The 24,809-nt window shown below is 50.4% G+C and overlaps 8 protein-coding genes and 1 non-coding gene across 9 annotated transcripts; 2 read left to right on the forward strand and 7 right to left on the reverse strand.

The window, feature by feature from the left end:
* Positions 1 to 5,236: 5,236 nt before the first annotated feature.
* On the reverse strand, positions 5,237 to 7,420 carry PV10_03345 (uncharacterized protein; the record flags this gene model as incomplete). Its single annotated transcript, XM_016367782.1, has 1 exon — positions 5,237 to 7,420. The coding sequence occupies one exon, from the start codon at positions 7,418 to 7,420 to the stop codon at positions 5,237 to 5,239; it is 2,184 nt and encodes a 727-aa protein (XP_016227300.1).
* Positions 7,421 to 8,894: 1,474 nt separating this feature from the next.
* On the reverse strand, positions 8,895 to 8,994 carry PV10_03346. Its single transcript has one exon. It is a non-coding gene; the product is annotated as a tRNA-Arg (tRNA).
* A 682-nt stretch (positions 8,995 to 9,676) lies between these two features.
* PV10_03347 (uncharacterized protein) lies at positions 9,677 to 11,493 on the reverse strand. Its single transcript, XM_016367783.1, has 2 exons — positions 10,303 to 11,493; positions 9,677 to 10,242 (listed from the first exon to the last, which is right to left on the reverse strand). Exons 1-2 carry the CDS (start codon positions 11,335 to 11,337, stop codon positions 10,117 to 10,119), a joined length of 1,161 nt encoding a protein of 386 aa, XP_016227301.1. The 5' UTR covers positions 11,338 to 11,493; the 3' UTR covers positions 9,677 to 10,116.
* A 329-nt stretch (positions 11,494 to 11,822) lies between these two features.
* PV10_03348 (methionine-tRNA ligase) lies at positions 11,823 to 14,279 on the reverse strand. Its single transcript, XM_016367784.1, has 2 exons — positions 14,015 to 14,279; positions 11,823 to 13,962 (listed from the first exon to the last, which is right to left on the reverse strand). Exons 1-2 carry the CDS (start codon positions 14,090 to 14,092, stop codon positions 12,046 to 12,048), a joined length of 1,995 nt encoding a protein of 664 aa, XP_016227302.1. The 5' UTR covers positions 14,093 to 14,279; the 3' UTR covers positions 11,823 to 12,045.
* A 414-nt stretch (positions 14,280 to 14,693) lies between these two features.
* On the forward strand, positions 14,694 to 15,230 carry PV10_03349 (uncharacterized protein; the record flags this gene model as incomplete). Its single annotated transcript, XM_016367785.1, has 1 exon — positions 14,694 to 15,230. One exon carries the CDS (start codon positions 14,694 to 14,696, stop codon positions 15,228 to 15,230), a length of 537 nt encoding a protein of 178 aa, XP_016227303.1.
* A 482-nt stretch (positions 15,231 to 15,712) lies between these two features.
* Positions 15,713 to 17,016, forward strand: PV10_03350 (uncharacterized protein; the record flags this gene model as incomplete). The annotated part of the gene is made up of 2 exons (XM_016367786.1): positions 15,713 to 15,853; positions 15,901 to 17,016. 2 exons carry the CDS (start codon positions 15,713 to 15,715, stop codon positions 17,014 to 17,016), a joined length of 1,257 nt encoding a protein of 418 aa, XP_016227304.1.
* An 819-nt stretch (positions 17,017 to 17,835) lies between these two features.
* On the reverse strand, positions 17,836 to 19,474 carry PV10_03351 (uncharacterized protein). Its single transcript, XM_016367787.1, has one exon. The coding sequence runs from the start codon at positions 19,195 to 19,197 to the stop codon at positions 18,820 to 18,822; it is 378 nt and encodes a 125-aa protein (XP_016227305.1). The 5' UTR covers positions 19,198 to 19,474; the 3' UTR covers positions 17,836 to 18,819.
* Positions 19,462 to 21,487, reverse strand: PV10_03352 (chlorophyll synthesis pathway protein BchC). Its single transcript, XM_016367788.1, has 2 exons — positions 21,173 to 21,487; positions 19,462 to 21,101 (listed from the first exon to the last, which is right to left on the reverse strand). The coding sequence occupies exons 1-2, from the start codon at positions 21,194 to 21,196 to the stop codon at positions 20,052 to 20,054; spliced, it is 1,074 nt and encodes a 357-aa protein (XP_016227306.1). The 5' UTR covers positions 21,197 to 21,487; the 3' UTR covers positions 19,462 to 20,051.
* Positions 21,488 to 21,755: 268 nt separating this feature from the next.
* Positions 21,756 to 24,437, reverse strand: PV10_03353 (glycolate oxidase, subunit GlcD). The gene is made up of 5 exons (XM_016367789.1): positions 23,741 to 24,437; positions 22,528 to 23,690; positions 22,358 to 22,469; positions 22,130 to 22,305; positions 21,756 to 22,068 (listed from the first exon to the last, which is right to left on the reverse strand). The coding sequence occupies exons 1-5, from the start codon at positions 24,042 to 24,044 to the stop codon at positions 21,997 to 21,999; spliced, it is 1,827 nt and encodes a 608-aa protein (XP_016227307.1). The 5' UTR covers positions 24,045 to 24,437; the 3' UTR covers positions 21,756 to 21,996.
* Between the last annotated feature and the right edge of the window lie 372 nt (positions 24,438 to 24,809).

Genomic DNA, 24,809 nt, shown 5'->3' on the forward strand with positions numbered 1-24,809 from the left:
CGAGGGCCCCTATGGCTGCCCGAGGATGGAGAAATTCGGTATCGAATAGGCATGATAATGATGTTGAAGGCCTGACCATGAGGTCACACAGCATGTGGTCATCACGAGAAATCGGTCGTTTTCACAATCCACAAAAATCCAGTCAGACAAATACATAATTAAGTCAGACTCTAGCTTCATCTGTTCTCCATGTGGAACTCCCACTAAGGGAGCCGCTGTCCTCCCCTCCTGTCCAACTCTCGACAAAGAGCTTGATCTGCTAGGCGAACAAATCACACTGAGCAGTCTGATTGATGGACTTGGTATGCGGAAATAGTCCCGTTAATTGGAAGATATGGGTTACTATTCCAGCCCCATGCTCGTTCATTAGCTACGAGGGTTTAGGGGCCTCGGGTCCCCCGCTCCGGTAATCAGCATCAAAAGATTGCGGGTAACTGCTCCGCACGCCAGATATCGGCTTTCGATTGACGTCTATTGGCCCTCGTTATCACGAGCCTCGGACCATTATCGACCTCTAACAACCGAAGCCAAAAAATGCTGTTAGGTCGGTCTAGAGCGGTGGACGAGCGAATAGAGTGAAGGCGCAAGGATAACGCCGCCACATCCTTTGCGCCCAAAGATGAGTATTTAAACTAGGACCGCGGGGTCTCTACGAGTCCAAACCTTCGTCAAGTTGGCTTTCTTTTGAATTGCATTACCTCCAATCCTTCGCGATGGGCAGCACAGAGAAGTCTGACACAATCCGTGTCGCGGTTGCTCAATACGAGCCTGAGTGGTTGGACCTCAAGGCGTCAGTGAAGAAGGTGTGCAAGGTGATTACTGAGGCTTCCCAGCAGGGCGCCAAACTGGTAGGCTTCTCTGAGGCCTTTGTCCCTGGATATCCAGCATGGATCTGGTAAGACTATAATTCGGGAATCACCTCAAGCAGCCGGTGTGTTGATACTTATTCCAGGAGTCGCCCAGTGGATCCAGTTCTATCGACGAGGTACATCCAAAACTCGTTGGCCGTCGATTCGGATGAAATGCGAACCATCCAAGCATGCGCGGCCAAAAACAAAATCGTGGTCTCACTTGGGTTTTCGGAAAATGACAACCACTCTTTGTACATCGCTCAAGCTCTGATTGATGCTGACGGAACCATCTTGATCAAACGCCGCAAGTTGAAACCCACACATATGGAGAGAACGATCTTTGGCGATGCGTCGGGGAACAGCTTGATCAACGTCGCAGATACCAAGTTAGGTAAACGTGTGGGGTCTTTGGCATGCTGGGAACACTGCCAGCCATTGCTTAAATACCATACGGCGACACAGAGAGAAGAGATCCACGTGGCTGGATGGCCGCCATTGAGTCCACACAAAGGCCCCGAACTGTATTCCATGTCGAAAGAAGGTACTTATCTTGCCCTCCGCTGCTATGAGTTGTTTGTGACTTTGTTGACTCGGTCCAGGCTGCCTATGTCTTTCCCAAACATACGCCATCGAAACTCAGACATTTGTTCTTCACGCCACAACGGTCATTAGCAATAAAGGCATCGATCTGATGACGATGGCAGGCTCACCGTTGATGAGAGAACCCGGTGGCGGCTATTCGGCGGTGATCGGGCCTGACGGTCGAATACTAACCGAATACATCGAGCCCACGGAGGAAGGACTTGTGATTGCAGATATCGATCCTAGTATGAGTATTATGACGCGTGGATTCCTTGATATCTGTGGTCACTACAGTAGACCTGACTTGCTATGGCTGGGTTGTGACACGCGCGAGCGAAAGCACAAGCACGACACTGAGGGTCCAGCATAAGGGGTGTTTGAGATAATATTGGTGCATAGGGGCAAGATGATAATGTGGGCTAAGGGCCTTCGTATCTTGCTTTATGCGGATCAGTCATCCTAATCTAGTTGGCTGTACAAGGGTCAAGACTCGGTGCTTTCAAGCCCAAAAAACCAGCCCGGTCCCAAGCAATGCTGTAGCTCCAACAGTGGCCCAGCCGGTAATCCAGACCTGCTTGTTCGATAGCATTGCACCAGTATCCCATATCAAGTGCCGGAGGCCATGTAAAAAGTGGAACACAAAGGGATACGCAAACACTCCTTTGATAGTTGTCCTGCTCCCCCACGATAGGCTTCCAAACCAGTCCACCATAGTCGCAGTGTCGAAATGCCATCCAAAAATTGGTGCGAACAGATATGCAGCTCCAAAGCTATACATCGGGAGAGATATCAAGATTCCGCAGTTACGCATGGTGGCCCCAGAGATCCAGGTGATTTGAGGTTGGTAGATGGATAAATGAGGACTTATGGGACGTTTGAGGCGCTGGGAGGCTAAATATTCCTTTCCTTGGACATCTTTCATATGCTGTATGCGCAGCTGGGGTTTCGGAGAGGTGCTCGAGGACATGCTGCTTAGGGTCAGCGAGGTGAGTAGGAGATGTATCCAGTGAGGTTGGAGAGGGCCTACCGAAGCTGGAAATTCGAGCAGAGTAATGCTGGCTCCTTCCACCTGAACGCGGACAAAACGCTCGGCCTTGACTTGAGTACATGATGTATCTGTGCTAAGAGAATGTCAAAAGAGTCAGCATCGAGACATACTGCTTGTGAATGGCTTGAGCGGGCTGGGAGTACCGCCAGATGAGACGACATGCAGATTTCGTAGCAAAGACATGTCAGGTGCAGAGAACGATGGTCGAGGAACGCCTGTACTGTCTGCGCCCTTACGGAATACAAATCGCAGAGTTGTTTGAGTCTCGATTCTGTCTGAAGATGGCTTTGTTGAATGCTCAGAGGAAGTATTTCAATGGCTCCGCCAATCATATCACGCTGTTTGCGGTGTTTTCGGACGAGAAAGGATTGATTTAGTCTGACAATAATAGATTCCGCAAACCCACCATGCCCACGCACCTATCACAGAGCTGGCAGTTGTCAGACAGCCAGCATATTTCTGGCCAATCTGGACAACGCCTGCCTTCTTTAGGAAGCTATAACTTCCGATGTGGATTCTCGGAACTTGTTCACTCTTCCTCCTTGTTCACTCTTCCTCCTTGTTTACTTCAATGTCAATTCCTACACGTACACTGAGGCTCAAACACAGCGAGTGATGAGAGATCGGTGCAGGCAAGCATGTGAGACATGTCGGGCACGCAAGTCCAAATGCGTGTACGATTCCGGATGCCAGAAATGCAAGAGGTAAAACCCCTTACCCTCGTTGATCCCCAGTCACAAGTGTGTGACTCGTGCCCTAGATGCAAGCAATTCAAGATCTCTTGTGTTCCCCACGAAGCTCCTACGACGCGTAAAACAGCTCAACGGTAAGAGATCGAATACCTATATCAGACCTTAGGAATACTGAAATCTACAGAATCAGGTTCATCGAAGTGAACAGGCATGGAAAAGACGACCCCATCCCGCCTGAGGCTAGCTTGCAAATGGTTCATCCTTCCCCGAACCATATACCAAAGCCCCAAGTCACATTGACATTCGGCATGGAATTGATGCAGAGCACAGGAATTCAGGGTCCAGAGGCACTGAGATACCCACGGATGGCTGAACTAAACTTACCGACCTGTCTGGAATACTTAGGGCACTACGAGACCATGGCAGAGGCTGCTTTGTTCGCGCTACCATTACATATGAGGTTTTCTTCGGTGGAACGCTCTGATCTGCTCTTGGCGTTTGCTCAGGAAAAGCCTGTTCTAGTTCTCGCGTTTATCTTGACCGCGACCAGTCGGGATCCGGACTTTCAACTCGAGGCTGCCATGCTCTTTCGTCGAGTACTCGCAGAGAAGAGCATAGTACAAGGCCAATGTACCTTGGAACTACTTCAAGGCTTACTCACGTATCTGAACTGGTACCATCTGCGGTTCAACGTGCACACGCAACGATTCTACCAGCTCATGCAGCTGGCAGGTGGAATGGTTGAGGATCTCAACTTACCTCGAAGTGTTGTGCGACTGACTGACAGAGCGCAAGGATCGCAAACAACCGTTGACGAAGCCCGTGCATTTCTACTTTGCTACTATCTCACCATCATCTCTGACCTTGGCTTCGAACGACCTACCAGTATGTACTGCACTGAAGCGTTGAGGAGCGCGGCTCAAGTGGTCCATCGATTTGGATCCAAAAACCCCGACCATGAAGTCCCAGATTTGATCGAGATATTGCTGGGGTACAGTCGACGCCGACTAATGGCACTAACGGGGCAAAGTGTTGACGCAGAAGACTATAGACAGGAAATGCAGAAATGGAACCAGCGATGTATCGAGAATCCGGAGGCTCACTACTCCTCCTCATACACAACCTCTTTATTCATCATGGCACATACATTGCTAAAGTCACGAGACCGAAGCTCACCACTCGCGGAAGACGTCCATGCAGGGCTCGGAGCGCTTGATACCTTACTGGCACAATTTAGCCTGCGCTTCACCAAAAGCCCTGAGTATCTCGTGGCCTTCGGGATTGGGGAGTGGATGCATTTGATCACCGCTCTCTTCATGCTCCCAAGGTTGGAAATGGCCTTGTCGTCTACCAGCCTTTCTACGGTGGCAGTGGTGAGAACACCCTTGACATTGAATCATATTACAGCATTTCGACGATCTCTAGCCAATTTGACCTCCCGGGCTGAGCTGCAGCAAAGTCTCAGGGCTGACACGTTGTGTGGCTGGTTTGAATCTATACTCGCTGCAGTGGAAACCCGAGCTGTTCTCCTTCAAAATGAAACCCCACAAAAGGGTCCCATTCCAGACCTAGCGGATAGCCGATCGACGGCGTTTGAGTTGGTAAATTCGTTCCTGGTCTTTTCACAGGGAGTTGATGGAGATCATGCCGCCAGTGATGACCTATGGTCCAATTTTCTATCCGAATCACTCGTTACCTAGTATGGGGCTTCCCTTCCGACCCTTGAGTTGGCAGGGCGCACGCAGAGAGCGATGCTAGTCCCTCGGATAGAGGTGAAAACCCGAGGAATATTGTGGGCATAACCGAGAAAGCAAGAATATCCTTCATCGATGCAATGAAGGCATTTAGATGAAACACGTAAGACGAGATGTCAAAGACAATGAATATTTTCAATTATAAAGGGCCATGAATGGCAATGCCGGTTTCAGGAATGCAAATTATTTCCTACAGCAAGGTTCAAGTTTATACAAAGTTGATCCAGGAAACACAATTCATGACCCTTTGAACGCCGTAATGCATACACCACCGACATGGAGGGCCTTAATTTGTGAGCCAACAGCGGCTTATGGAGTCATAGTAGAGCTTGTAGATGTTACAAGAGGCTCAACGTACGGTGATGTGGTTGTGGTAGGATCGAAATACGGTGGACTGGTTGTCGTTGTAGTGGGATCGAAATGTGGCGGGCTAGTTGTTGTCGTCGTGGGATCAAAATGTGGTGGGCTAGTTGTTGTCGTCGTGGGATCGAAATGGGGCGGGCTGGTCGTTGTTGTAGTTGGAAGTGTTGGAGGGCTAGATGTGGTAGAAGTAGGGTTGATGGGAGTAAAAGGCAGGGCGGAGCAGGTGGCTGCAGGAGGATCTCTCAGGTTGCTACAGTCGACAGCCTGGCAGGTCGAAGGCCGAGGAGCAGTCAGCAAAAGCCCGGGATACGTCTCCGAGGTGGCTTGGAACAAAACATCGACGTCTCGCAAAACATTGCAACATCGTCGATGGTTGATGATTTCAGCTCCGATGAACAGTCTGCTGGGGTCTCTGATGACATCCGCAAGCGAGCCAAGGACAAAGGTTGGGAATACAGGTACAGGGCTGTTTGCGAGATCATCGAAAGCACATTGAGATGCCTCACTTGTGCGGCCAGCATTTTCAATCGCGGATACCAGAGTGAAAAGCTGGCAGGGTTCGTCAAAGGCAGTAGTGTAGATCTCGCGGGCGATGTCTTCAATTTCGTGCTCGTGTAGAACTGGAGGAGGTTGCGCCAAGACTCTTTCGAGGAAGCTGTTAACCGTGGTGATGTCTGAGACCCACTGGTTGAGTGCAGCCGTGACTTGAGCTGAGTTGGGGGCCGAAAGAGAGGGTTGGACGCATGTCTGTGCTGGGAGCGGTAGCACTGACCTGGAAGAATCCGTTGAGAAAGTGAAACTTCTGGTATGTGACGTCGTTGGGGGTTCGGGAAGGCCAGTGAGGGAGAAGGATGAGGTTGTTGTGCTCGATGGTTGAGTGGTGTAGGTTGACAAAGTGGTGGTTGTACCAGGTTCAACAGGTGCAACTGAGGAAGAGGCTGTGGAAGTTGAGAACGTCTCGATAATGGAGCGGCTGGAAGAGATGGTGGTGGTGGTACCAGGTTGAACGGGTCCAATTAAGGAAGAGGCCGTGGAAGTTGAGAACGTCTCGATAATGGAGCGGCTGGAAGAGATGGTGGTGGTGGTACCAGGTTGAACGGGTCCAATTAAGGAAGAGGCCGTGGAAGTTGAGAACGTCTCGATAATGGAGCGGCTGTGTGAGTTGCTGGTGGTGGTGGTGGCCAAAGCCGGTCTTCGAGTAGAAGAGGTGGTCTTCTTTGTCGAGGCAGGGGTGGATGTGGGCTGAGGTGCCACCCAATCTTCCCAGCCTTTTGGAGCGGCACTTGTTGTAACAGCAGACGTAGCGGGAGGAGGACGGACGAATAAAGTCTTGGTCACGGTGGTTGTAAAGTCAAAGTTGGTCGGTCCATTGCATACTCTGGTGACATAGGCGTTCCATACAGTCTTGGTGTAGGTGACAACTTGTTCCCTGATTGTGACGGTTCTTGCAGGAACAGTTTGAGGAAATTTGAACGTGTAAGTACCGGCAGATGGTACGGATGTCCTTACGGGACATGCGGCTTGGGTGATAACAGTAGCCGGGGCAGGCAAAACTCGCGTCTCATCGTAGAGGATGCACTCGGTGCTTTTAGCATTGGATCTGCATTCCTTGACGTTGAAGACCTGGATGATGGAACCGTCTTTGGCGGTACAGTCCTTGCAAAGCCCGGAACCGGGGTAGCCAGGCATAGCCAACGGCCCAAGGTTCTCATACTTGGCCGACCATTCCTTTCGAGCTGTCATCTCTAGGGTGATCGTCTTTGTGAAGACCTTGTTGTTGACGGTGACCGGGACTGATGTTACCTTTGTGAGACTACTGCTACTGGCGGAACATGTGACGGGTTGGGTGATCTTTGTGACCAGCGTGGATGAATGCTTGTTGCCATCATAGTCGCATGGAATTGTAGTCGACACCCAAGTCGTTGGTACGGGTGGGTAGATGGTGGAGCATTTGCGAAAGAAGCATGCAGTAGTCGGGGCACACGTGGAAATGACCTGATGTTGAGCAGTGATAGTCGACAGGCGGTGCGAAGTGGTGACCTGTGGACATGGGTCGATGACAGTCAAGACCTTGCCTGAAGCCAAGGTTACGCCAGCTGCTAGAGCTGTGAAGAGTGTTGTGAGTTGCATTTTGCTTACCTGGCTCTGTCGTTGGATTGACCCTTGCTCGCAACAAGTTCATGATTGGGGAACAGGGAAATCTTATAGTTGTTGGGTTGATCATACCTGTGTCTTACCTGTTCGTCTATATTGCAAAGATCCTCGAGGTTCTGGACCCGGTACACAGAGACGCGGCAATTCCACTGACAGCGATGGCTTGGGTGTTCGGTCTGTGCGGTCCGTGGGTTTGCGTCTGGGGTGATTTGGGGTCATTCAGTTGCGAACAACTTCGTATCGCAAATGAATAGAGATGGACGCAGGAGGGTATTCTGTTCACTGCCCAGGCTAATCGTGAAGTATTAACTCAAGGCAATGAGATTGAATGCTACTGGATACAAAGATGAATGTTGTCGTCGTCTGAGGCAATTGGGAAGGAGATGGATGAGAACTCGATCAGATTGTCGAGCAAGCCCAATATCCCGGTGTCAGCCAGTATAGAGAAGCCTTTTAGTCAAGATGAGTGGAAATTTGCTTGAAGCTGAAGGTTGACCTTGGACTCCAGCCAGGACGCAATAGTGTCTACTATTCAAGAATCCATCAGTGTGCTTGAGAGTGTTACTGGCGCGCCTCTGGAGTTCTTTGTTTGTGGCTATCCTTGGCGAGAAGGGACGTGCATTTGGCTGCGGAAGTAATATGCGGAGGCAGAGGATAGATCGAAAGGATCAGATACGTCAAGAATCATCAAACCCAGGTTGATTCAAGGAGGCGAGGATTAACTTGCTCGCCAGCATGTCAGGTTGTCGAGTGGAGATTGGTGATCCCTTGAACACGAGCTGTATAGGATCCCGAATAATGTCGATGTTGGTAGCTGAACACGAGTGTTTGCCTTTGATTGACGCAGCCAATTCAAACACCGCGGCTAGGCAGTGCGAAGTGTCTACTGTTTGGTTAGGAACATACTTACACTTGAGGTTGATGAGATGTGATATAGCGCAAATGCCGTCTCAAAAAGGAAGGAGCGAGCATCATACCAGGGAAGGTGCAAGGGGACCAAATATCATCCGCGGGGAAGGAGCGACGCCGATATATGATTCCAAGGCGCCGAACCCTCCTAGTAGTATATACCTAAGTTAGAGCTTAAAGTTAGAGCTTACGGAGTAGTCTCTTATGAACTATAGCTAGGGTGCTCGTGGTACAAGCTGCCTCCACCACCTCAACTCTTCCACCGCAGCCCCAGTCCGTTTCCGCACGTTGATATTGAGATCCCTCCATTTTGCAATGTCTTCAGAAGCACTTTTTTTAAGCGAGATGGCTCAGGTAGATGAACATTCTTGCAGCCTCGCTTCACCATGTAGTGCGGAATCTGGAATCTTTGTGTGAAATGGGGATGACGGGACTGCCATGATGATCCCTCCACTGGGAATCAAAAAAATAATCATGCTAGGCGCGTGCACGTCGCTCTAGGCGTCGACAGAAAGCCAAAAGGGCAAAAAACAATCGATGTCGATCGCGGGAAGATTCGAACTCCCAATCCCCAGTGATTTTAAGCTGAGCCTACGCTTCGCAACCGAAAACTGGTGCCTTAACCATTAGGCCACGCGACCGAAATTAACTACACAAGGCTGTGTCAAACCTGAGCGATTTGTGGAGGAATTTTTGGAGGATTTAAAGTATGAAGAAAAGAATTTGTGAGGGGTGCTGTGCTAGGCGTGTATGTGATTTGATAGGTGCGGTGACAACACTAGATAAGTGCCAAGCAGGTGCACATGATGGATGCCACGAGGTGATCTCAGTCACGTGCACTTCTTCTTAGGCATCTCGGACCCAGAGTAGATAAAAGACAGCGCCACAGAAGCATACACCGGTCAATTATATCATTTCTTGACTATTTCATACCAGAAGTAGGCGCCGTCGTCGTTAATCTATAGGATGGAGATATCCGGGATATATTGAAAGGCGAAGAGTATAAAAGCACAGTAGCTAACGAGGGTCGCGTAGATAAACGAATAGAAGTAGAGACCTAGAGGTATTACTGGACTAGAGTCGGCGTCTTATGCTTGATCTATTAATAGTTAAGTAGTTCTTAAGCGCTGGTAGTCACTATTATCGAGGAATGTCACTATCTATCCGTTGGAGGGGTCTCTAGGAGTGGAGAGATAGCGGTTACTAGCTTCTTACAGTAGGCGTTCAAGTGTATAGTTTTCATACGGGGAGTGGTTCGCCATGGAGGAGAGTGGGTAGGTGGAGGCGATGGTGCGTTTATCTTGGTCGAGAGGATACGCTGGATGAGGATAAGATGCGAGTGAATCTACTTATATGAGAGGAGACGAGAGTGAGGCTACTTGTCTGAGGGCATATGAGAGAGAGTCTGCTTAGTTGAGAGTGGCCGAGAGGAGATGAAAGAGAGTCTCCTCGTCAAAAGCACACGCTAAAAGGTGGCCAAATCTTCAAATCTTCAACGCAACCGCCCGCAATCAACCCAGACGCTGAGGATGGGATTTGTTCACCATGTTCCCCCGTTTTTGCCTACCACACCGCCTAGCACCCCTATGACTCGTCACGGCCGGCCATAGTAAACGTCGACAAAACCAAAGCCACCATGTCCGACAACCAGAGCGACGAAGCCAACGACTGGTCGGAAGAACTGCGACTAAAGTATCATCTACCTGAGCCATCTCGCTAAACAAGTGCTACTAAAGACATTACAAGATGGAGGGATCTCAATATCAACGTGCGGAAACGGACTGGGGCTGTGGTGGAAGGCTTGATGTGGTAGAGGCAGTATCTGCTGCAAGCACTCTGGCGGCCTCGTCAGCCTGCTGGGCATGTATTTTCTTCAGCAGATCAGGATACTAAGAATTGTGGTTAGTGTCAATTCAAATAAGAGAGGGTGACAGTTGACCGTATCTTACCCATCGTTCTCCAACATCAGGATGACTTTTGATGCGGTTCATCAAGGTAGCTTCACCGAGCCTGGACCACATGCCCTTGATAAAAGTGAATTCGATGTCGTCGAGACGCTGGCCACCTCTCTTCTTAAGGATGTCTGCGCGCAATTGCTTCACCGGCTCTGGAACGTCCATGCTCTCGAAAGTGGCATCGTAGCTGACGCCCTGGAAAAAGGGAATGCTGTATCTGGCGCCAGTACCTCGTGCTGGGCTCTGGACGCGGTGGGTGGTTGATTGGCAGACACCCTGAGTGAGAGCTTCCATGCCCTGGCCAATGGCCACGACTAGAGTACCGTCCAAGGGCGGACAGTCGATCCATTGGCCCTCTGCATTCTGCACCTGCAGGCCACGATGGTGACTGGCTTGGAGGAGATAACTGGTCAACATGCTGTCCTTATGGGGGCCCACACCTTGAGCCTCGCCCTCGACGCCGAGCTCCTCGAGATCCGGATACTTGACAATCTTCAACTTGTGCTGCTGAGAGTCGTCGAAAAATTGGGCAAAGGCGTCAGCTGGCAGACCGATGGCTTGGGCGCACAGGCTGGTAAACTCCATCGACATATCACCCATGCGGGCCATGTAATCCTCATAGACCTGGCGAAAGCGGGGCAGAGCCTGTTCGGCGGGCCACTGGTTGGGAGCGAGTAGGTTGCGATAGAGCGGATCGTCTGGACCGGGAATTGGATGAGGAGTGGATAGATCGATCTGTTCTCGCCAGTCGGTCTTGAAGCGAGTGATTTCCATGCCGAGTTTGCTATAGCCCAGGAACGACGGGGCGTTCTTCATCTCGATTTTGAGCTTCTCCTCGTCAGGAAGGGTGAAGAACCTCTTGCCTAGATCGATCACTTCATCGATCAGTGGCTGCGGGATCCCCGTGTTTTTAATGTATAAAAAGCCGACCTCCAGCAAGGCGTGGCGAAGATCCAGTAGGAATTGTGGCTTGGTGGCGGGGTCCCTCGCCAGCGAGAGATCGAGAATGGGGATGCTATCGAAGGACATGGTGATGGATAGATGTAGATGAATGGTCGATCCAAAAGGATGATTTAGTGGGAATAAAAGGAGGACATCAATTCACCATCACTACCACTACTACAACTATCACGACCAAAGGCTTGACATTCGAATATAATTATATAACAGATTTGATGGTGTCTGGTGGCATGACCTGACCATGGAATTCTCTTCCTCGGCAGTGATCAAACCTCACAATCACGTAATTCCAGCTGTTCCAGTTGCTACGCCCTCCCGATGACCTTGGACCAACCATCAAGATCCCAGCAGCCCCTCGGCCCCAGCGAAACGCCTTGGAAGTTGGGGATAAATTCACAAGCGGCGGCCAAATCCGATGCTGCTCCAACCAAACCTCCAATTGACTCTCAGTCCATATGGCAATCCGAGCATCAGTTTTGTTATACAAAGAAAACTAACATCAAGCCTTGTGGACCTTTCAAGATGGGTGGCGATGGCGACAGTGAGCACCAAGACGACTTGTACCATCTACATTCATGACATAGACAAGGGCATTTACATTCGAGCAATTCGTTTCATTGTATCCTAAATCGCACTACAGATGATCACAGATGGAAATTCTGCATCAGTCAGGACATCTTGAACATATCATCGCTCGACATGACCTTGAGTCTAACATCTTCTTCGTAAATGCTGTCCGCTGTCCGCTGTCCCTCACTCCACGGCCCATGTTTATCATCAAGAACTCGGCAGTGTCACCTGAGCCACGCCGTCCGTCATCTTTTCTACAGCAGCATCCTCTCCTACACCCGACACTTTATTCACTGCATCTTTACCCTTTGACCCTCCTTTGGCGTTCTTCTCGACCCCCTCCCCTCCTCCTGCTGCTGCCGCTGCTGCCGCCGCCTTCTGTGCCGCCTTTTTGGCCTTGGTTTTTTCCTTTTGTGCAAGCTTCTTGGCTGCAAGCTCTGCTTCTTCCTTGCGTTTCTTCTCTCGCTCCGCTTGGTTTCCTCCAAAGTAGTCTCTCCATTCGTCTGCTTTCTTCTCGTCTATTCTAGTAAACAAGTATTCTGCTTGACCAATCTTGTGGCCGGATGGGATATAAGTCGGCAGCCACCCTCCCTCAATGTCTTCTTCCGAAGGAATCTGTAAAAAGTCTCGGTTGAGCTGTTTGCGGATGGACGCTGTCGTTGCAGGAAGATAAGGCTCAAAAATGGCCGACGTGAGGTAGATGAGGTTGATGACTGTTCCCACCACCGCAGCCGCCAGTTTTGGGTCGTTGGCGATCAGCGCATTGTCCAACCGATGAGCTTGGATCAAACCATTGCCAGCTTCGGCGATCTTCATGGCGACATTCACTCCATTTCGAAGATGCACTGCCTCCATTTCCGAAAGATAGAGCTTCACTGACTCAGTAATCTCGGCCAGATGCTCCTTGAACGATTCGGGAAGGTTGTGAGGATCGAACTCAGGAATCACTCCTGAGTAAGCCTTGGGGGAATTGACCAACTTGATGATTCGGTTGACAAAGTTGCCCAGTTTCGCCAGAAGCTCCGAGTTGTTGCCATCGATAAATGAACGCCACTCAAACTGCGTGTCGCTGGACTCTGGTCGATTCTTGAGCAGATAGTACCTCCACACATCCGGAGGCACACCGGTCTCCTTGGCGTTGTTGCCGAAAACTCCGATTCCACGGCTCTTGCTGAATTTACCATTCTCGTAATTCAAATATTCGGTGGAAGAGAGATGGTGGAGCTTGGTCCAATTGTCTTTGGTTCCCAACTGGCATGACGGAAAGATGACGGAATGAAAAGGGACGTTGTCCTTGCCCATGAATTGATATAGCTGCACATTTTCCGGGTTGTACCACCACTTTTCCCACTCGTCCGTGTAGTTGGCCGTGATCGAAGGGTACCCAATGCACGCTTCGAACCAGACGTAAAGCACCTTGTTTTCGTATCCCGGTCGAGGAACTGGAACACCCCACGCCAGGTCTCGAGTGATGCCTCTTTCTTTCAGACCTTGTTTCAACCACGCCTCGGTGATCACTTTTGCGCTTCTTGACCAGCCACCTTTTTCGATCGACTTGTGAACCCACTCTTCAACCTGTGGTTGCAGCTCGTCCAGCCGCAGGTAGGTATGCTTGGTTTCCCGCACCGTCGGTGTTGCTCCGTCCACCTTGCATCGAGGGTTGATCAATTCGAGAGGATCGAGGAGAGTTCCGCATTTGTCGCACTGGTCACCTCGAGCGTCGTCATAACCACATTTGGGACACGTGCCTTCGACGAATCGATCGGCCAGAAACTTGCCATGCTTCTCGCAGAAAGGCTGGCTGTTGGTGTGTTCGGTGAGGTGGCCATTCTCGAGGAGCTTCAGGAAGATTGATTGGGAGATTTCCGTGTGTTGGCGGGTAGGAGTTCGACCAAAGATGTCGAAACCAATCTCAAACCACTCGTAGACCTCGGCGTGGATTTTATTGTATCTCGCGCATAATTCTTCTGGGGTAATTCCTTCTTCCAGCGCTTTTGTCTCAGTGGCAGTGCCGTACTCGTCCGTTCCGCAAACGAAAAGGGTAGGTCTTCCTCGGGCCTTGCAGTATCTGGAGAAGATGTCGGCGCTGAGCACGCTGCCAACGATGTTGCCTAAATGAGGAGTCTAAACAGTCATAATCAGTATTGATCCATCGCAGGGCTCAGAGTACACTTACATTGTTAACATATGGTAGGGCAGAGGTGATGAGAATGTTTCTTTGGCCTTCTTTGGGCAAGATCTTCTGGTCGCCCATGGTGGGCTGGAAGGTGGGTTGAATGTGGCTCTATGACTCAGCCTTGGGTGGATTTGAGGACAACGCAAAAGGATCGAGTGAGAGTGTATGGCTTCTTGAGGTTTTCTATGGTCTATCGCCTGCTTGAAAGGGTGGACGTCAGTGTTGAGGTGGTTGAAGAGAGGATGCAGAGTAACAAGAATATCAGAATATCAGAATATCAGAATATCAGAATATCAGAATATCTCAGAATTCTTGGGAGTCATTTGAATCCCCGCACTGAGGAAGGTGTGACTGACTGCCTGGACTGCACCTGCCACCTGCACGCACTTGCCACCTGCGCACTTGCGCCTGCCGCACAAATATTCTTAGTCATCCACCCAAGCCGCTAGTCTTGATGCTTACATTTAAGCCTCAGATTTTCCCAGAGCATTTTCCAACATATACACTCTCGCCTTGAGACATCAACGATATGATAGACGTCCTGATATTGTGAGCCTCTTGCAATCCATCGTCTCTTCCTGAGATACACCAGCCTCGCAGCTGAACACGACTGCGCGCGAGATTGTCGCCATATTGCCCAAGGAAGAGTCAAAGCGGCAAGCCAATATCAAACATCGACATGTCTGCCGATCCATTTGATCAGCTCCTTGAGCTAGAAGACGAATATTACAATGAAGGCTATGAGGCCGGTGTATCTGACAGCCGTTATGCTGGCATGATTGAAGGGAGAACCTTTGGGATAGAAAAAGGATTCGAGAAGGCTCTCGAACTCGGAAAGTCCCATGGACGAGCAACGCTTTGGCACTCACGCATTTCAGTCACAAGAGAATCAGATCAAAGTCAAGACGAGCAAACCCCGCAATCATCGGCTATTGCAACTGAGGCTACTCTGCTACGCGAGATCATTCAGACACTAGGAAATATTCCATCCAATGCCAGACTCCAGAGGCACATTGAAACTCTCTTGTCTACCTCGGATCCGACTATGGTTGTAAAGGACAATACGGACGAGGCAGTTACCGACTTTGACGACCGTCTGGCCAAGGCTAATGCTAAACTAAAAGTCATCGCAAATATTGCCGGTGAACCTGTTAATCCAACTTCCACCGGAAATACTGGCATCGAGGATGCCACCGGTCTCAATGCACGACATTAGACCCTAGAGTCGCCTGCATCACTTCGTCTACAACCGGCATTTCACACCGACTATACACTTAGGCTATTGAAACCTCAAGTCTCATTTGATGACGTTTGGTCAGCAGAGCTTAGCAGGCATTCTCCGCAAATCCTGCAGATCCCCCACATCTACTATCGAGAAACTATATTCGGCAATTACTCCAAACCCCTTCGCGTGGTGGACGACAACAACGAGCATTTCCGGTGCCTCGAAGCTTCTGCCCGCAGGGTTTGGAGAAAAGCTTCGCTAACCTGTCGTGGGATCTTCAAAGGCTTCCAATTTTCAATATCAGCCTATGACGCGATCGTCATCACAACTTGCCTCTCTACACGAACTAAGCGAGAACTGGGAACACAACCCCGCAACGATCGCGCAAACATGGACAGTCTACATATACCCTCGTCGGGTTCTGTAAATCTCCCCGCTTGCAAACGTCGTCAAGGTCCATCAGCCCATCCGACATGAAAGCTTCCTTGGTTTTTCTCACTCTGCTGTCGGCGCCCGTCAGTTTGGCCCAGGTTGTGCTACCGGCAGGGGTAACGACCCCCTTGGTAGAAACCTGTGGCCCTAGCGACAGTGCTATCGTCTGCGTCAACAAATATGTATGGACACTCCCGAGCATCCACTAAAGCTCAACTGACTTGTCCAGGCCGCCGTCCTGCCCTACCATTTTAATCGCTCAATCTCCACCAACAAAGAGTCTTATGATTTTCGCAATACCACAGTTGGGAACGATACGAGCTTTGGTCTACTCAGCAATGCATCATTCGTCGTCTTTGACCGCGAACGAGGACTGCAACTCCTAGGCGAGAACCCAAGCTATGAATTTGTCTTTGAAGTCTCCGAAGCTGTGCATGAAGCGCCAGTCTATGCTCCAGAGCAGAACCTCCTTTTCATCTCTGTCCTGGCGCCACCGATCGGCCATCTACCCCAACTCGTTGTCAACCTCAACGATGACCCGCCCACTCTCAGCAACTACACCCCTAATCCGCCGGTCTACGCCCCCAATGGTGGTACATTCCGCGATGGTTTGATCCTCTTTGCCGCATCAGGAGGGGCCGACGATCTTCCAGGCGGCGAGCAAAGGGTGTCCATCCGGACGGTAGATCCCGCCACGAATGAATCGGTCGTTCTCCTCAACAATTACTACGGCTTCTACTTCAACAACATTGATGATTTGGCAGTTCACCCTCAATCCAGAGACATCTTCTTTACAGATCCTGCATACAGCTGGTTCAACGCATTGACCGACACTGCACCACAACTCCCTATTGCAAGCTATCGCTTCAATCCTGACACTGGCGCTGTGTTCCTCATCGACGACAGTCTTGAACAGCCCAACGGGATCGCCTTCACGCCGGATGGAAAGACCTTGTACATCAGTGACACGGGTGCCGTGACGGGAACCATCGACCCAGCCCTCGGCTCCCAAGGCACCACCTTCAACACGACAGGCAAGAGAGCCATTTACGCCTGGGATGTCTCCAACAACGGAACCCGAATCTCCAACAAACGCGCCTTTTACCTTGCTCAAGACTGGGTTCCTGATGGTCTCAAGGTCAGTCAAGAGGGCTATGTCTTCACGGGGTCAGGACAAGGCGTCGACATTCTCGACGATGTTGGCCAACTACTCATCCGCATCCAAACAAACTACACCGTCCAGAACTTTGCATGGACCGGTGAAGACCTCAACACATTGTGGATCATGGGCAATTATGGCATTAGCAAGGTTGAATTCAATATCACCGGACAGAGGTTGACTTGATCTAGGAAATGAAAAGATGCGGTTCAAAAGGAGTGTTGGTGTTGACCTGATGATCAAGCATCAATCAGTACATACAAAATTGGCATTATAACGAAATCATTCATCCCAGATTATGATCACTCAAATATCACCCGCGCGCCCAAGGCGAACAAATGAAGTCGATATGCTCTAGAGTGACTACGGAGGGACTGAATAGATAATCTAGTTTCAACGGCTTTTATGATTTTTTTTCCTTCTTCTTCAATATCTAGGCGGACTCGATAATTGAGTTCGAACTGAGTATCGCAAACTGTGCCATTCCATGTACAGGGCACGTCGTTCTTATTCCCAGCACGTCCATCTTGCCTCCGTGAATGGGTTCTAGAAATCCATCTCATCTCCCAGTAATGTCTCAGATATAGTACAATCCGAGACAACTTCCACGATACATATCACTCGGTGGTGTTGACTGCGTCTCGTACCACATCAATCCTCTCACCAGCCTAATGTCCAGCTCTGTTGCTCTCTGCTTACAACACCTGTGAGACAGCTTCTGTCGTATCGCAATGATAGACGACGAGGTTTTCTCAACGATGAGGAAGAAAAGGATTGGAGTCACATTGACTTCAATTGGAGCTGTAATAGCTAGAAGATCCGACCGTCTGAGTTGCTTGATATATGCAAAGGAAGGGGGGAGGAGCAGTAGATGTACCCATCCAACCCGTTGCACCTTCGAAGTTGGTCATGTCAACGTGATATGACAGCTTCGCTTGTGCACAATTTGTTCAATGTTTTGCCGGCGTGCAGTTGGCCTTGCTCGTCGATTACGCTTGTAAGTTTCCCTTTCCCAAGCGTAAGGCGATATCACACAGAATGCATCATCTCCTTGGCCTCGCATGGCTGCAATACAACCCATAACTGCATCGCCAGTTAGCCAGGCACCTTTCCCACTGAATTTGCCCTTTTCTGGTTTGTAGGCAATGCTGCAGATGTCTGCAAAGGTCACCAGACAATCACGGGCACCTCTTGCCACATTTTTGTCTCGTTCAGGATCTTTCTGCGGTCCTTTCCCGACCTGGCAGACCATTTACTCCGAATCAAGGACTCGGCATGGATCATGACATCGTGAAGTTCGTCAAATCTTTCAAATAACTCTGTTTTCTTTTGCGAGATAGAGACTCGGAGTTCCGCCCGCCCAAGCGAGGAGCTTGTCAACGAACACAAGTGGGCATTGTTTTGCTGCTTTAATACTGAATTCGTCGTCGATCGCCAGGGTCAAGGACATCAGGTTTAGGTCGATAGGCTTGTGCTGGACAACCCAACACGGATAACCTTTCTCATACTGGACTGGACAACCCAACACGGATGACCTTTCTCATACTGGACAATCCGACGTTGAACTCGTAGGTCTCCGCCATTTTCACATGTTATTGGCTAAGTTCGAGCACGGCAGCATTGACATTACTGAACCGTTCAGACCCGTAATTGCCTGACCATCTCCTCCAGGACCACATAACTAAAGCTGGGTCAATGTCAAGCCAGCAAGCGATGACATTCAATTCAGCATTGTGGTTGAGCCGGACCACAAACAAACTCCCCTGGGACATGAGTTCGTAGGGATGTATGTTTGTGTTTGTGTATGCATATTGTCGATTGGTCCTCTATCGTGGTTGATAAGAGGATAGACACCGGTCGCTTCTCCTGATCGCTGCCCATAGGTATTCCAAGGGCCAGAGGACAGAGCCATCTTCGGTCTTTGTCCTGCCGTCTTGACTCCTCATGCCTGAAATATCTCTCTTCAGAGTACCGATTGCTGCCCAGATTTCAAGGGCCAAAGGACAAAGCCATCTTCGGTCTTTGCCCTGCTGTAGTCGAACCACAGATGCTGACAATGTGCCAAATATTGTACGGTGGACAAGGACTTCCGCAACACTCTCTGTAAGGCCCTGAGCCATCTCGTTTGGAGAGAGTTGCGGTTACATCAGCCAGGATTTCTAGCCTTCTTCCACGAAGACGGTTGTGATGGGTCATCCATGACCTCGTAGGCGCCAGACCAGACCCTTTCCGTTGAATTTTTTCTTCACGGTTTCCGCCAGATTCACTCGAAGGGGAGACTGAATGATTCGTAATAGACTCTGGGTCGAGGCGCGAAAGGCGTTGCGAGGTTTCGTTCGTAATCGTAATTTCCAGAACAACAGGCATGATCCCAAAGATTTGTAATGTACCGAAATGAGAAAACGCCAGGCAACCAGAACTGAAAAGGATCGCAACGGAGCGCACCACTGGACCAGTCACGGACCGAGCACTCAGCTTCCTTTGCGGGAGTATTGTCCTCTCGTGACTGATGTAGGATGTTGAAGTTGTTCAGCTTCTCAACAATAGGAAGTTGATAGAAGAGTCGGGCTGCTGGAAAACGGACATGCTAACCAGCAGAGGCCCAATAGCCGTCACAAAATGGCTGAATAATTTTGTGTATATATACCGTTTGCAAGAGGGGACGAAATGCAAAGTATCAAAAGAGGGCAGAGACGGAGCCAGTGCTTGATGCAAGTGGTGGATGTAGGAAAAGAAAAAGACGAAGAAAGGGCAGGGGGAACAGACATATTTATACCCCAGAGGTCGGAACTCTGAGTCATCTGGAGGAGAATGACTCCAGCTGCATCAGGGACGGATGAGTCGACTCATCTGAGACTTGAAGGACTGTGGACGGATTGCTGTCATGGAATTGGACGCTGGTTGTGATGGATTTGCACGATGAGTGGGCCGGATCGAGACTTGGTGGTTCAGTGAGTGATTGTGCAGGACGTGATGACTCTGACTGTGGAGCTGGAGGGAGTGTTGGCCAGAGTAAAGTCTCGAATCATCCGTCACTTGCGGAGAGATTTGCTAGACGCTGTGAAAGTTGCACGAAGTTCCAGTCTAGTCATGTCCGGAGTGCAAGGGGGTCTAGAGTCATAGCGCTTGAAGAGTGACACAAACTGATAGACTCTTGAAGGCCATTCACAAGTTTCAAGACTGGAATTTCATTGATGAACTAAAATTCCATTTGTCAGCGCTCATTTTGGCCCCTCGATCAACACCTTGATGGCCTTTCCGGCCTTGACATCCTCGAAAGCTTTCTCGGCGTCGTCGAAACTGACTTTTCGGCTGATCAATTTCTTGACATCGATTTGACCGCTTGAGACCAAATCCAGAGCATTTTGATAGTCCCCGCTGCCATACCTGAAGCTTCCCTTGACAGTGAGCTCTTTTGTGCATGCAGCCATGATGGGGAAGGTGATCTCATCTCCTCCCATGCCACCTTGGACATAGCGGCCACCGCTTCGAAGAACGTGGATGGCAGTCTGCACACTAGGAGCGGCACCACTGGCATCGATTGCGACATCGACTCCGATGGGGAGATCGAATTCGTCCTTTATTTTCTGGGCATTCTCCTGTGGCGAGACCTTGGACGGGATGAAGGTATAGTCGGCTGCAAAAGATTTGGCAAACTCGAGTCTTTCGGCGTTGATATCGACGGCAATGACCTTCTTCGCACCAAAGGCTCGGGCCACGGCGGCACACAGTAAGCCGACGGGACCCGCGCCGAAGACAATGACTGAGTCGCCTTGTCGAACGCTGGCCTGTTTGGTGATATGGACGCCAACCGCCAACGGCTCACATAGAGCACCCTCCTCCAAGCTGACGTTGTCGGGCAGTTTGTGGCAAAAGTCTTCGGGTAAGACGTAGTATTTGGCCAGAGTACCATCATAAGGAGGAGTGGCGGCAAAGGCCATCTCAAAGCACAAATTATAGTTGCCCTCCTTGCACCGCACACATCGTCGACAGGGGACCCCCGGTTCCATAGCAACGCGATCACCTTTCTTCAGATCCTTGACGGCCGAACCGACTTCGAAGACAGTGCCTGCTGATTCATGTCCTAGAACCATGGGGTCATTGACGACAAAATGGCCTATGCGACCATGTTGCCAGTAATGAACATCAGAACCGCAAATGCCGGTGAAATCGACTCGGAGGAGGACATCGTGTGGGTTCGTGAGTTTAGGAACCGGTCGATCCTCGAAAAGAACATCTTTGATCCCACGAAGGACAAAGGAGTTATTCTCCTGAGCTTTGGTCAGAATACTAGAAACATGAACAGGGCTTGGAGTTGGGGAATGAAGTCTACGCGACGTACTCGAGTCTGGGTTTCTGTAGGCATGGCTCACAATGTCGAGGGTACTGTCTATGATGTATCACCTGATGGACGGCTTGACAAGGTGAACGTGATCTGATCAAAAAGTCCAAAGTCCAGCGGTCCAATGCTCAAAGCATGGAAGATATTATGTTGTATTCTTCCCTCACGAGGTTGGGCGAAATAGCAACCAGCCTACCCGGCGGGCGGGTTACCATGGCTGGAAATCCGTACGTCGTCATGATAAATGCAGGACAAGAATTTGTGTTATGTTGGGGGCGTCATTGGATGTGACAAAAGACCAGGGTGCAGCCACAGGCGAGCCCACCGGAATCAAGACGAATGAGACTCGTTCCATCGGGGTTGCCCACAGGCCTAATGACAGAAAAGCATTCCTTTTAGCCTAATAAAACGAGGGCAGCTGGGAAAGTCGATGGCGGAGATGGTTGGTCCGTGGTGGATGTACAAGAGCAGAAATTTAGTGTCCATTTAGTGTCCGCATGTCGAGAAAGTGGGCGCAGTTTCTCAGAGGCAGGAGAGGGAACGATGATGGAAGGTGGGGAGGCACCAGGGACAAGCACGTGTGCGGGGTAGGAGGGATTTTGAATTGGACGCAGGAGAAATGTTTACACGTGATATCAGATCATGTGATCAAGACTATAGGTATGGGCATGTTCAGTATTGCCACGGACTGCTGGACATCACATAGTGGTGTGGAAACATGGTGGACCATTGAGGTAACCAGGTTCGCGACAGAAGTTTTCAGACAAGATTTATATGCAATGACTATAAGTGGCAAAGCGTCATTCTGTTTGCTGATCGCCCACTCAATGACCTGCTTCGAGATGAATGACCTTGTCAGGGTTAAGGATTCCCAGAGGATCGAGTGCTTGCTTCACCTATAGGATCTGTGTTAGTAGGCCTGCTTAGAAGGAAACAGTGTGCCAGTTCAAGACTTACCCTTCTCATGGTACTCAGAGTATCTTCTCCAAGTTCTTCCCGGAGATATTCTCGCTTCTTTAAACCAACACCATGTTCACCGGTGACGGTACCGTCCATCTCGATTGCCCGTTGACACATGCGGTGGACCAAATCTGACACAACGTCTTTCTCTTGTTCGTTGTACACGAGGATGCCTACTTGAATATTAGTGCGTAGTCTCGTCGAGTGATAGGATTGGAGACTTGCCATGAAAGTTGCCATCGCCAACGTGCCCAACAATGGCACCCAATATACCAGCCTTGGCAATGTCATCTTTGGTTTCTTGGATAATGTCGGCGAGTTTGCTGATGGGAACGGCCTTCACATACAAGTTAGCCTGCGAGCCGGGCCGAGACATTTCCTCAGGTTCGACTTACCACGTCGGTGGTCCAAACACGATCATCTGGGCTTCTCTTGACTCCCAGCACACTCCACAACGCTTCCTTACGTGCACTCCATAATTCGGTGGCTTCGTCGTCGTTTCTGGCAAACTCAAATTTCTTGTTCTTGGAGGCTTTGGCGAGTTTTTGAACGGTGGCAATCTGTTCCTTGACTCCCTCCGGCGTACCGGCAAACTTGAAGAACAAAGTCGGTAGTTCTTCCCATTGCCGACTGGTTGACCCGCTTTGGTTGATACATTTCATCTGAACGTCGTCGAGAATTTCCATTCCAGCGAGCTGGATTCCTTCACCAACCACCTTGGCCACACACTCGGCAGCCGCATGAACGGTGGGAAACGAGGCCACGGCAACACTCTGGTTCTTGGGAATGACGGCCACTTTCAGGGTGGCTTCAGTGACGATTCCCAGGGTTCCCTCACTACCGATGAACAGTTGGGTCAAGTTGTAACCTGCACTCGACTTCCTGGGGCGCCGACGGGTCTTGATGATGGTACCATCCGCGAGAACAACAGTGAGAGAGACAACCCAGTCCCTCATGGTACCGTATCGATACGCGTTGGTGCCTGAGCACCCGGTGCCAACCATGCCGCCAATTTTGGCGCCCGGGCCCGGGTCTGGAGGGAAGAACATGCCGTGCTCATGGAGATCTTCATTCAAGTGCTCCCAGCCGAGTGCAGGTTGCACAACGATGTCGAGGTCTTTGGGGTGGAATTCGACAATCTGGTCCATACGGCCGAGATCAAGACAGATGCCTCCTCTTGTGTGTGCAAAGTGACCTTCCAGACTCGTTCCTCCGCACAGCGCTGTGACGGGAATCTTCCGCTGGTGACAGACTTTCATGATCTTGGAGACTTCTTCGGTGTTTGCAGGATAGACGACGAGGAATGGCTTTTCGTTGGGTTTGGCTTTATAGGAGGACCAGTCAGAGCCAGAATGGGCTTCGAGGTCACTCTCGAGGGTGGAAACATGCTCTTTCCCGACAATCAGAGCGATGTCGGTCCAGGCAGCTTGGAGGACCGAGGTTCGCGTATCGTGTTGAGGAGGCGGCGCTTTCGACAAGGGAGTGGTGGAGGAGCTGTCGAGGGGTTTGTCCCCAATGCTTCCCAGGTAGTATGAGACGCCCGCAACGACCAGAATGACTAGAGTCAGTCAGTAACAGGGAGCGACTGGGGTTCTAAGGGGTACTTGCATGCACTGATCTCGAGAGTCCTGCCACGCTCGCCACGGCGAGCCTCAGTCTGGCGTACATATTCAGCTTCTTGCGACCGTTCTCGTTGTAGTCGTTCGCTGGTTGCTTGATAAAGTTGGCCTTTGAAGGAAGGTTTGCCCTCCTCGTTAGCATTGCGTCTGATGGATGAACTGTGCAAAGATCTGGTGCAAGACAGCTGCCGCAGGAATGGTGATTGTGAGGGTGAGGGTGACTGATGTGATTGCTGGTCAATGGCGCGGAGGAGATTGCTGGCCGGTCGGCGCAGTCTGATGAATTGCTTCATCTTGGAGCGCTCGCGATGTCTAGATAGAGCGAGCTCGTAATTACATGCCCTCCGCCTCGGGCCCAATCCAAGGGGGACTTTGTGGAGTTTTATAGCAAGCAATAGATAAATGAACTGGGGATTGGTGGAGAGGAAGTCGGATCACGGATTGAACGGCACGGAAGCAGGGACCTGTTAGTTAGGTCGAGTGCGGATCTCTGAAGACGTTTAAGTAGTCTCTCGACTCTGCGATGGCGATGGCGGAAGTCAACCACGCTGGGGACTCCTGGGGACTCGACACGACAGTGATTCTCCAGTTCTCCAGCGAAGGATATTTCCTTGATTATAACCTCTGATCCCAAGATTCAAGATTCTGGTATTCGGGACATGACTACGGCAGCAGTGACGCGATCCTCCTCCTGTAAAAATCCCCCAATCCAGACCCGAACTTCTCTCCGCACGTAATTGCCAGTGATAAATCCTACTTCGCGACTTCCCTGCGGAGATACCAACCTAAGCCGAAGGTGCCAAGATCATCCATAGCCTAAGGCAAGCAGCCTGGGCAATGTGAGGCAACGCTGTGGAAGGACCTAAAGGTAAGGCTCCATGCCCGGCAGTGCTCACTCTTACCGGCTCTTGTAAGATCTAGATTCCATAACCGTCAATCTGCCCGAGATTCGTGGCGACCGTGACAGCCGTGAATAGGTCCCTACCTAAGAGATGGACATCACGCAACTTTTGTTACCGGTTCCCCACGGTCGAAACACCGACTATTTTAACTGGACC

The sequence above is a fragment of the Exophiala mesophila genome (assembly GCF_000836275.1).
Source record: "Exophiala mesophila strain CBS 40295 unplaced genomic scaffold supercont1.2, whole genome shotgun sequence".
Lineage (NCBI taxonomy): Eukaryota > Fungi > Ascomycota > Eurotiomycetes > Chaetothyriales > Herpotrichiellaceae > Exophiala > Exophiala mesophila.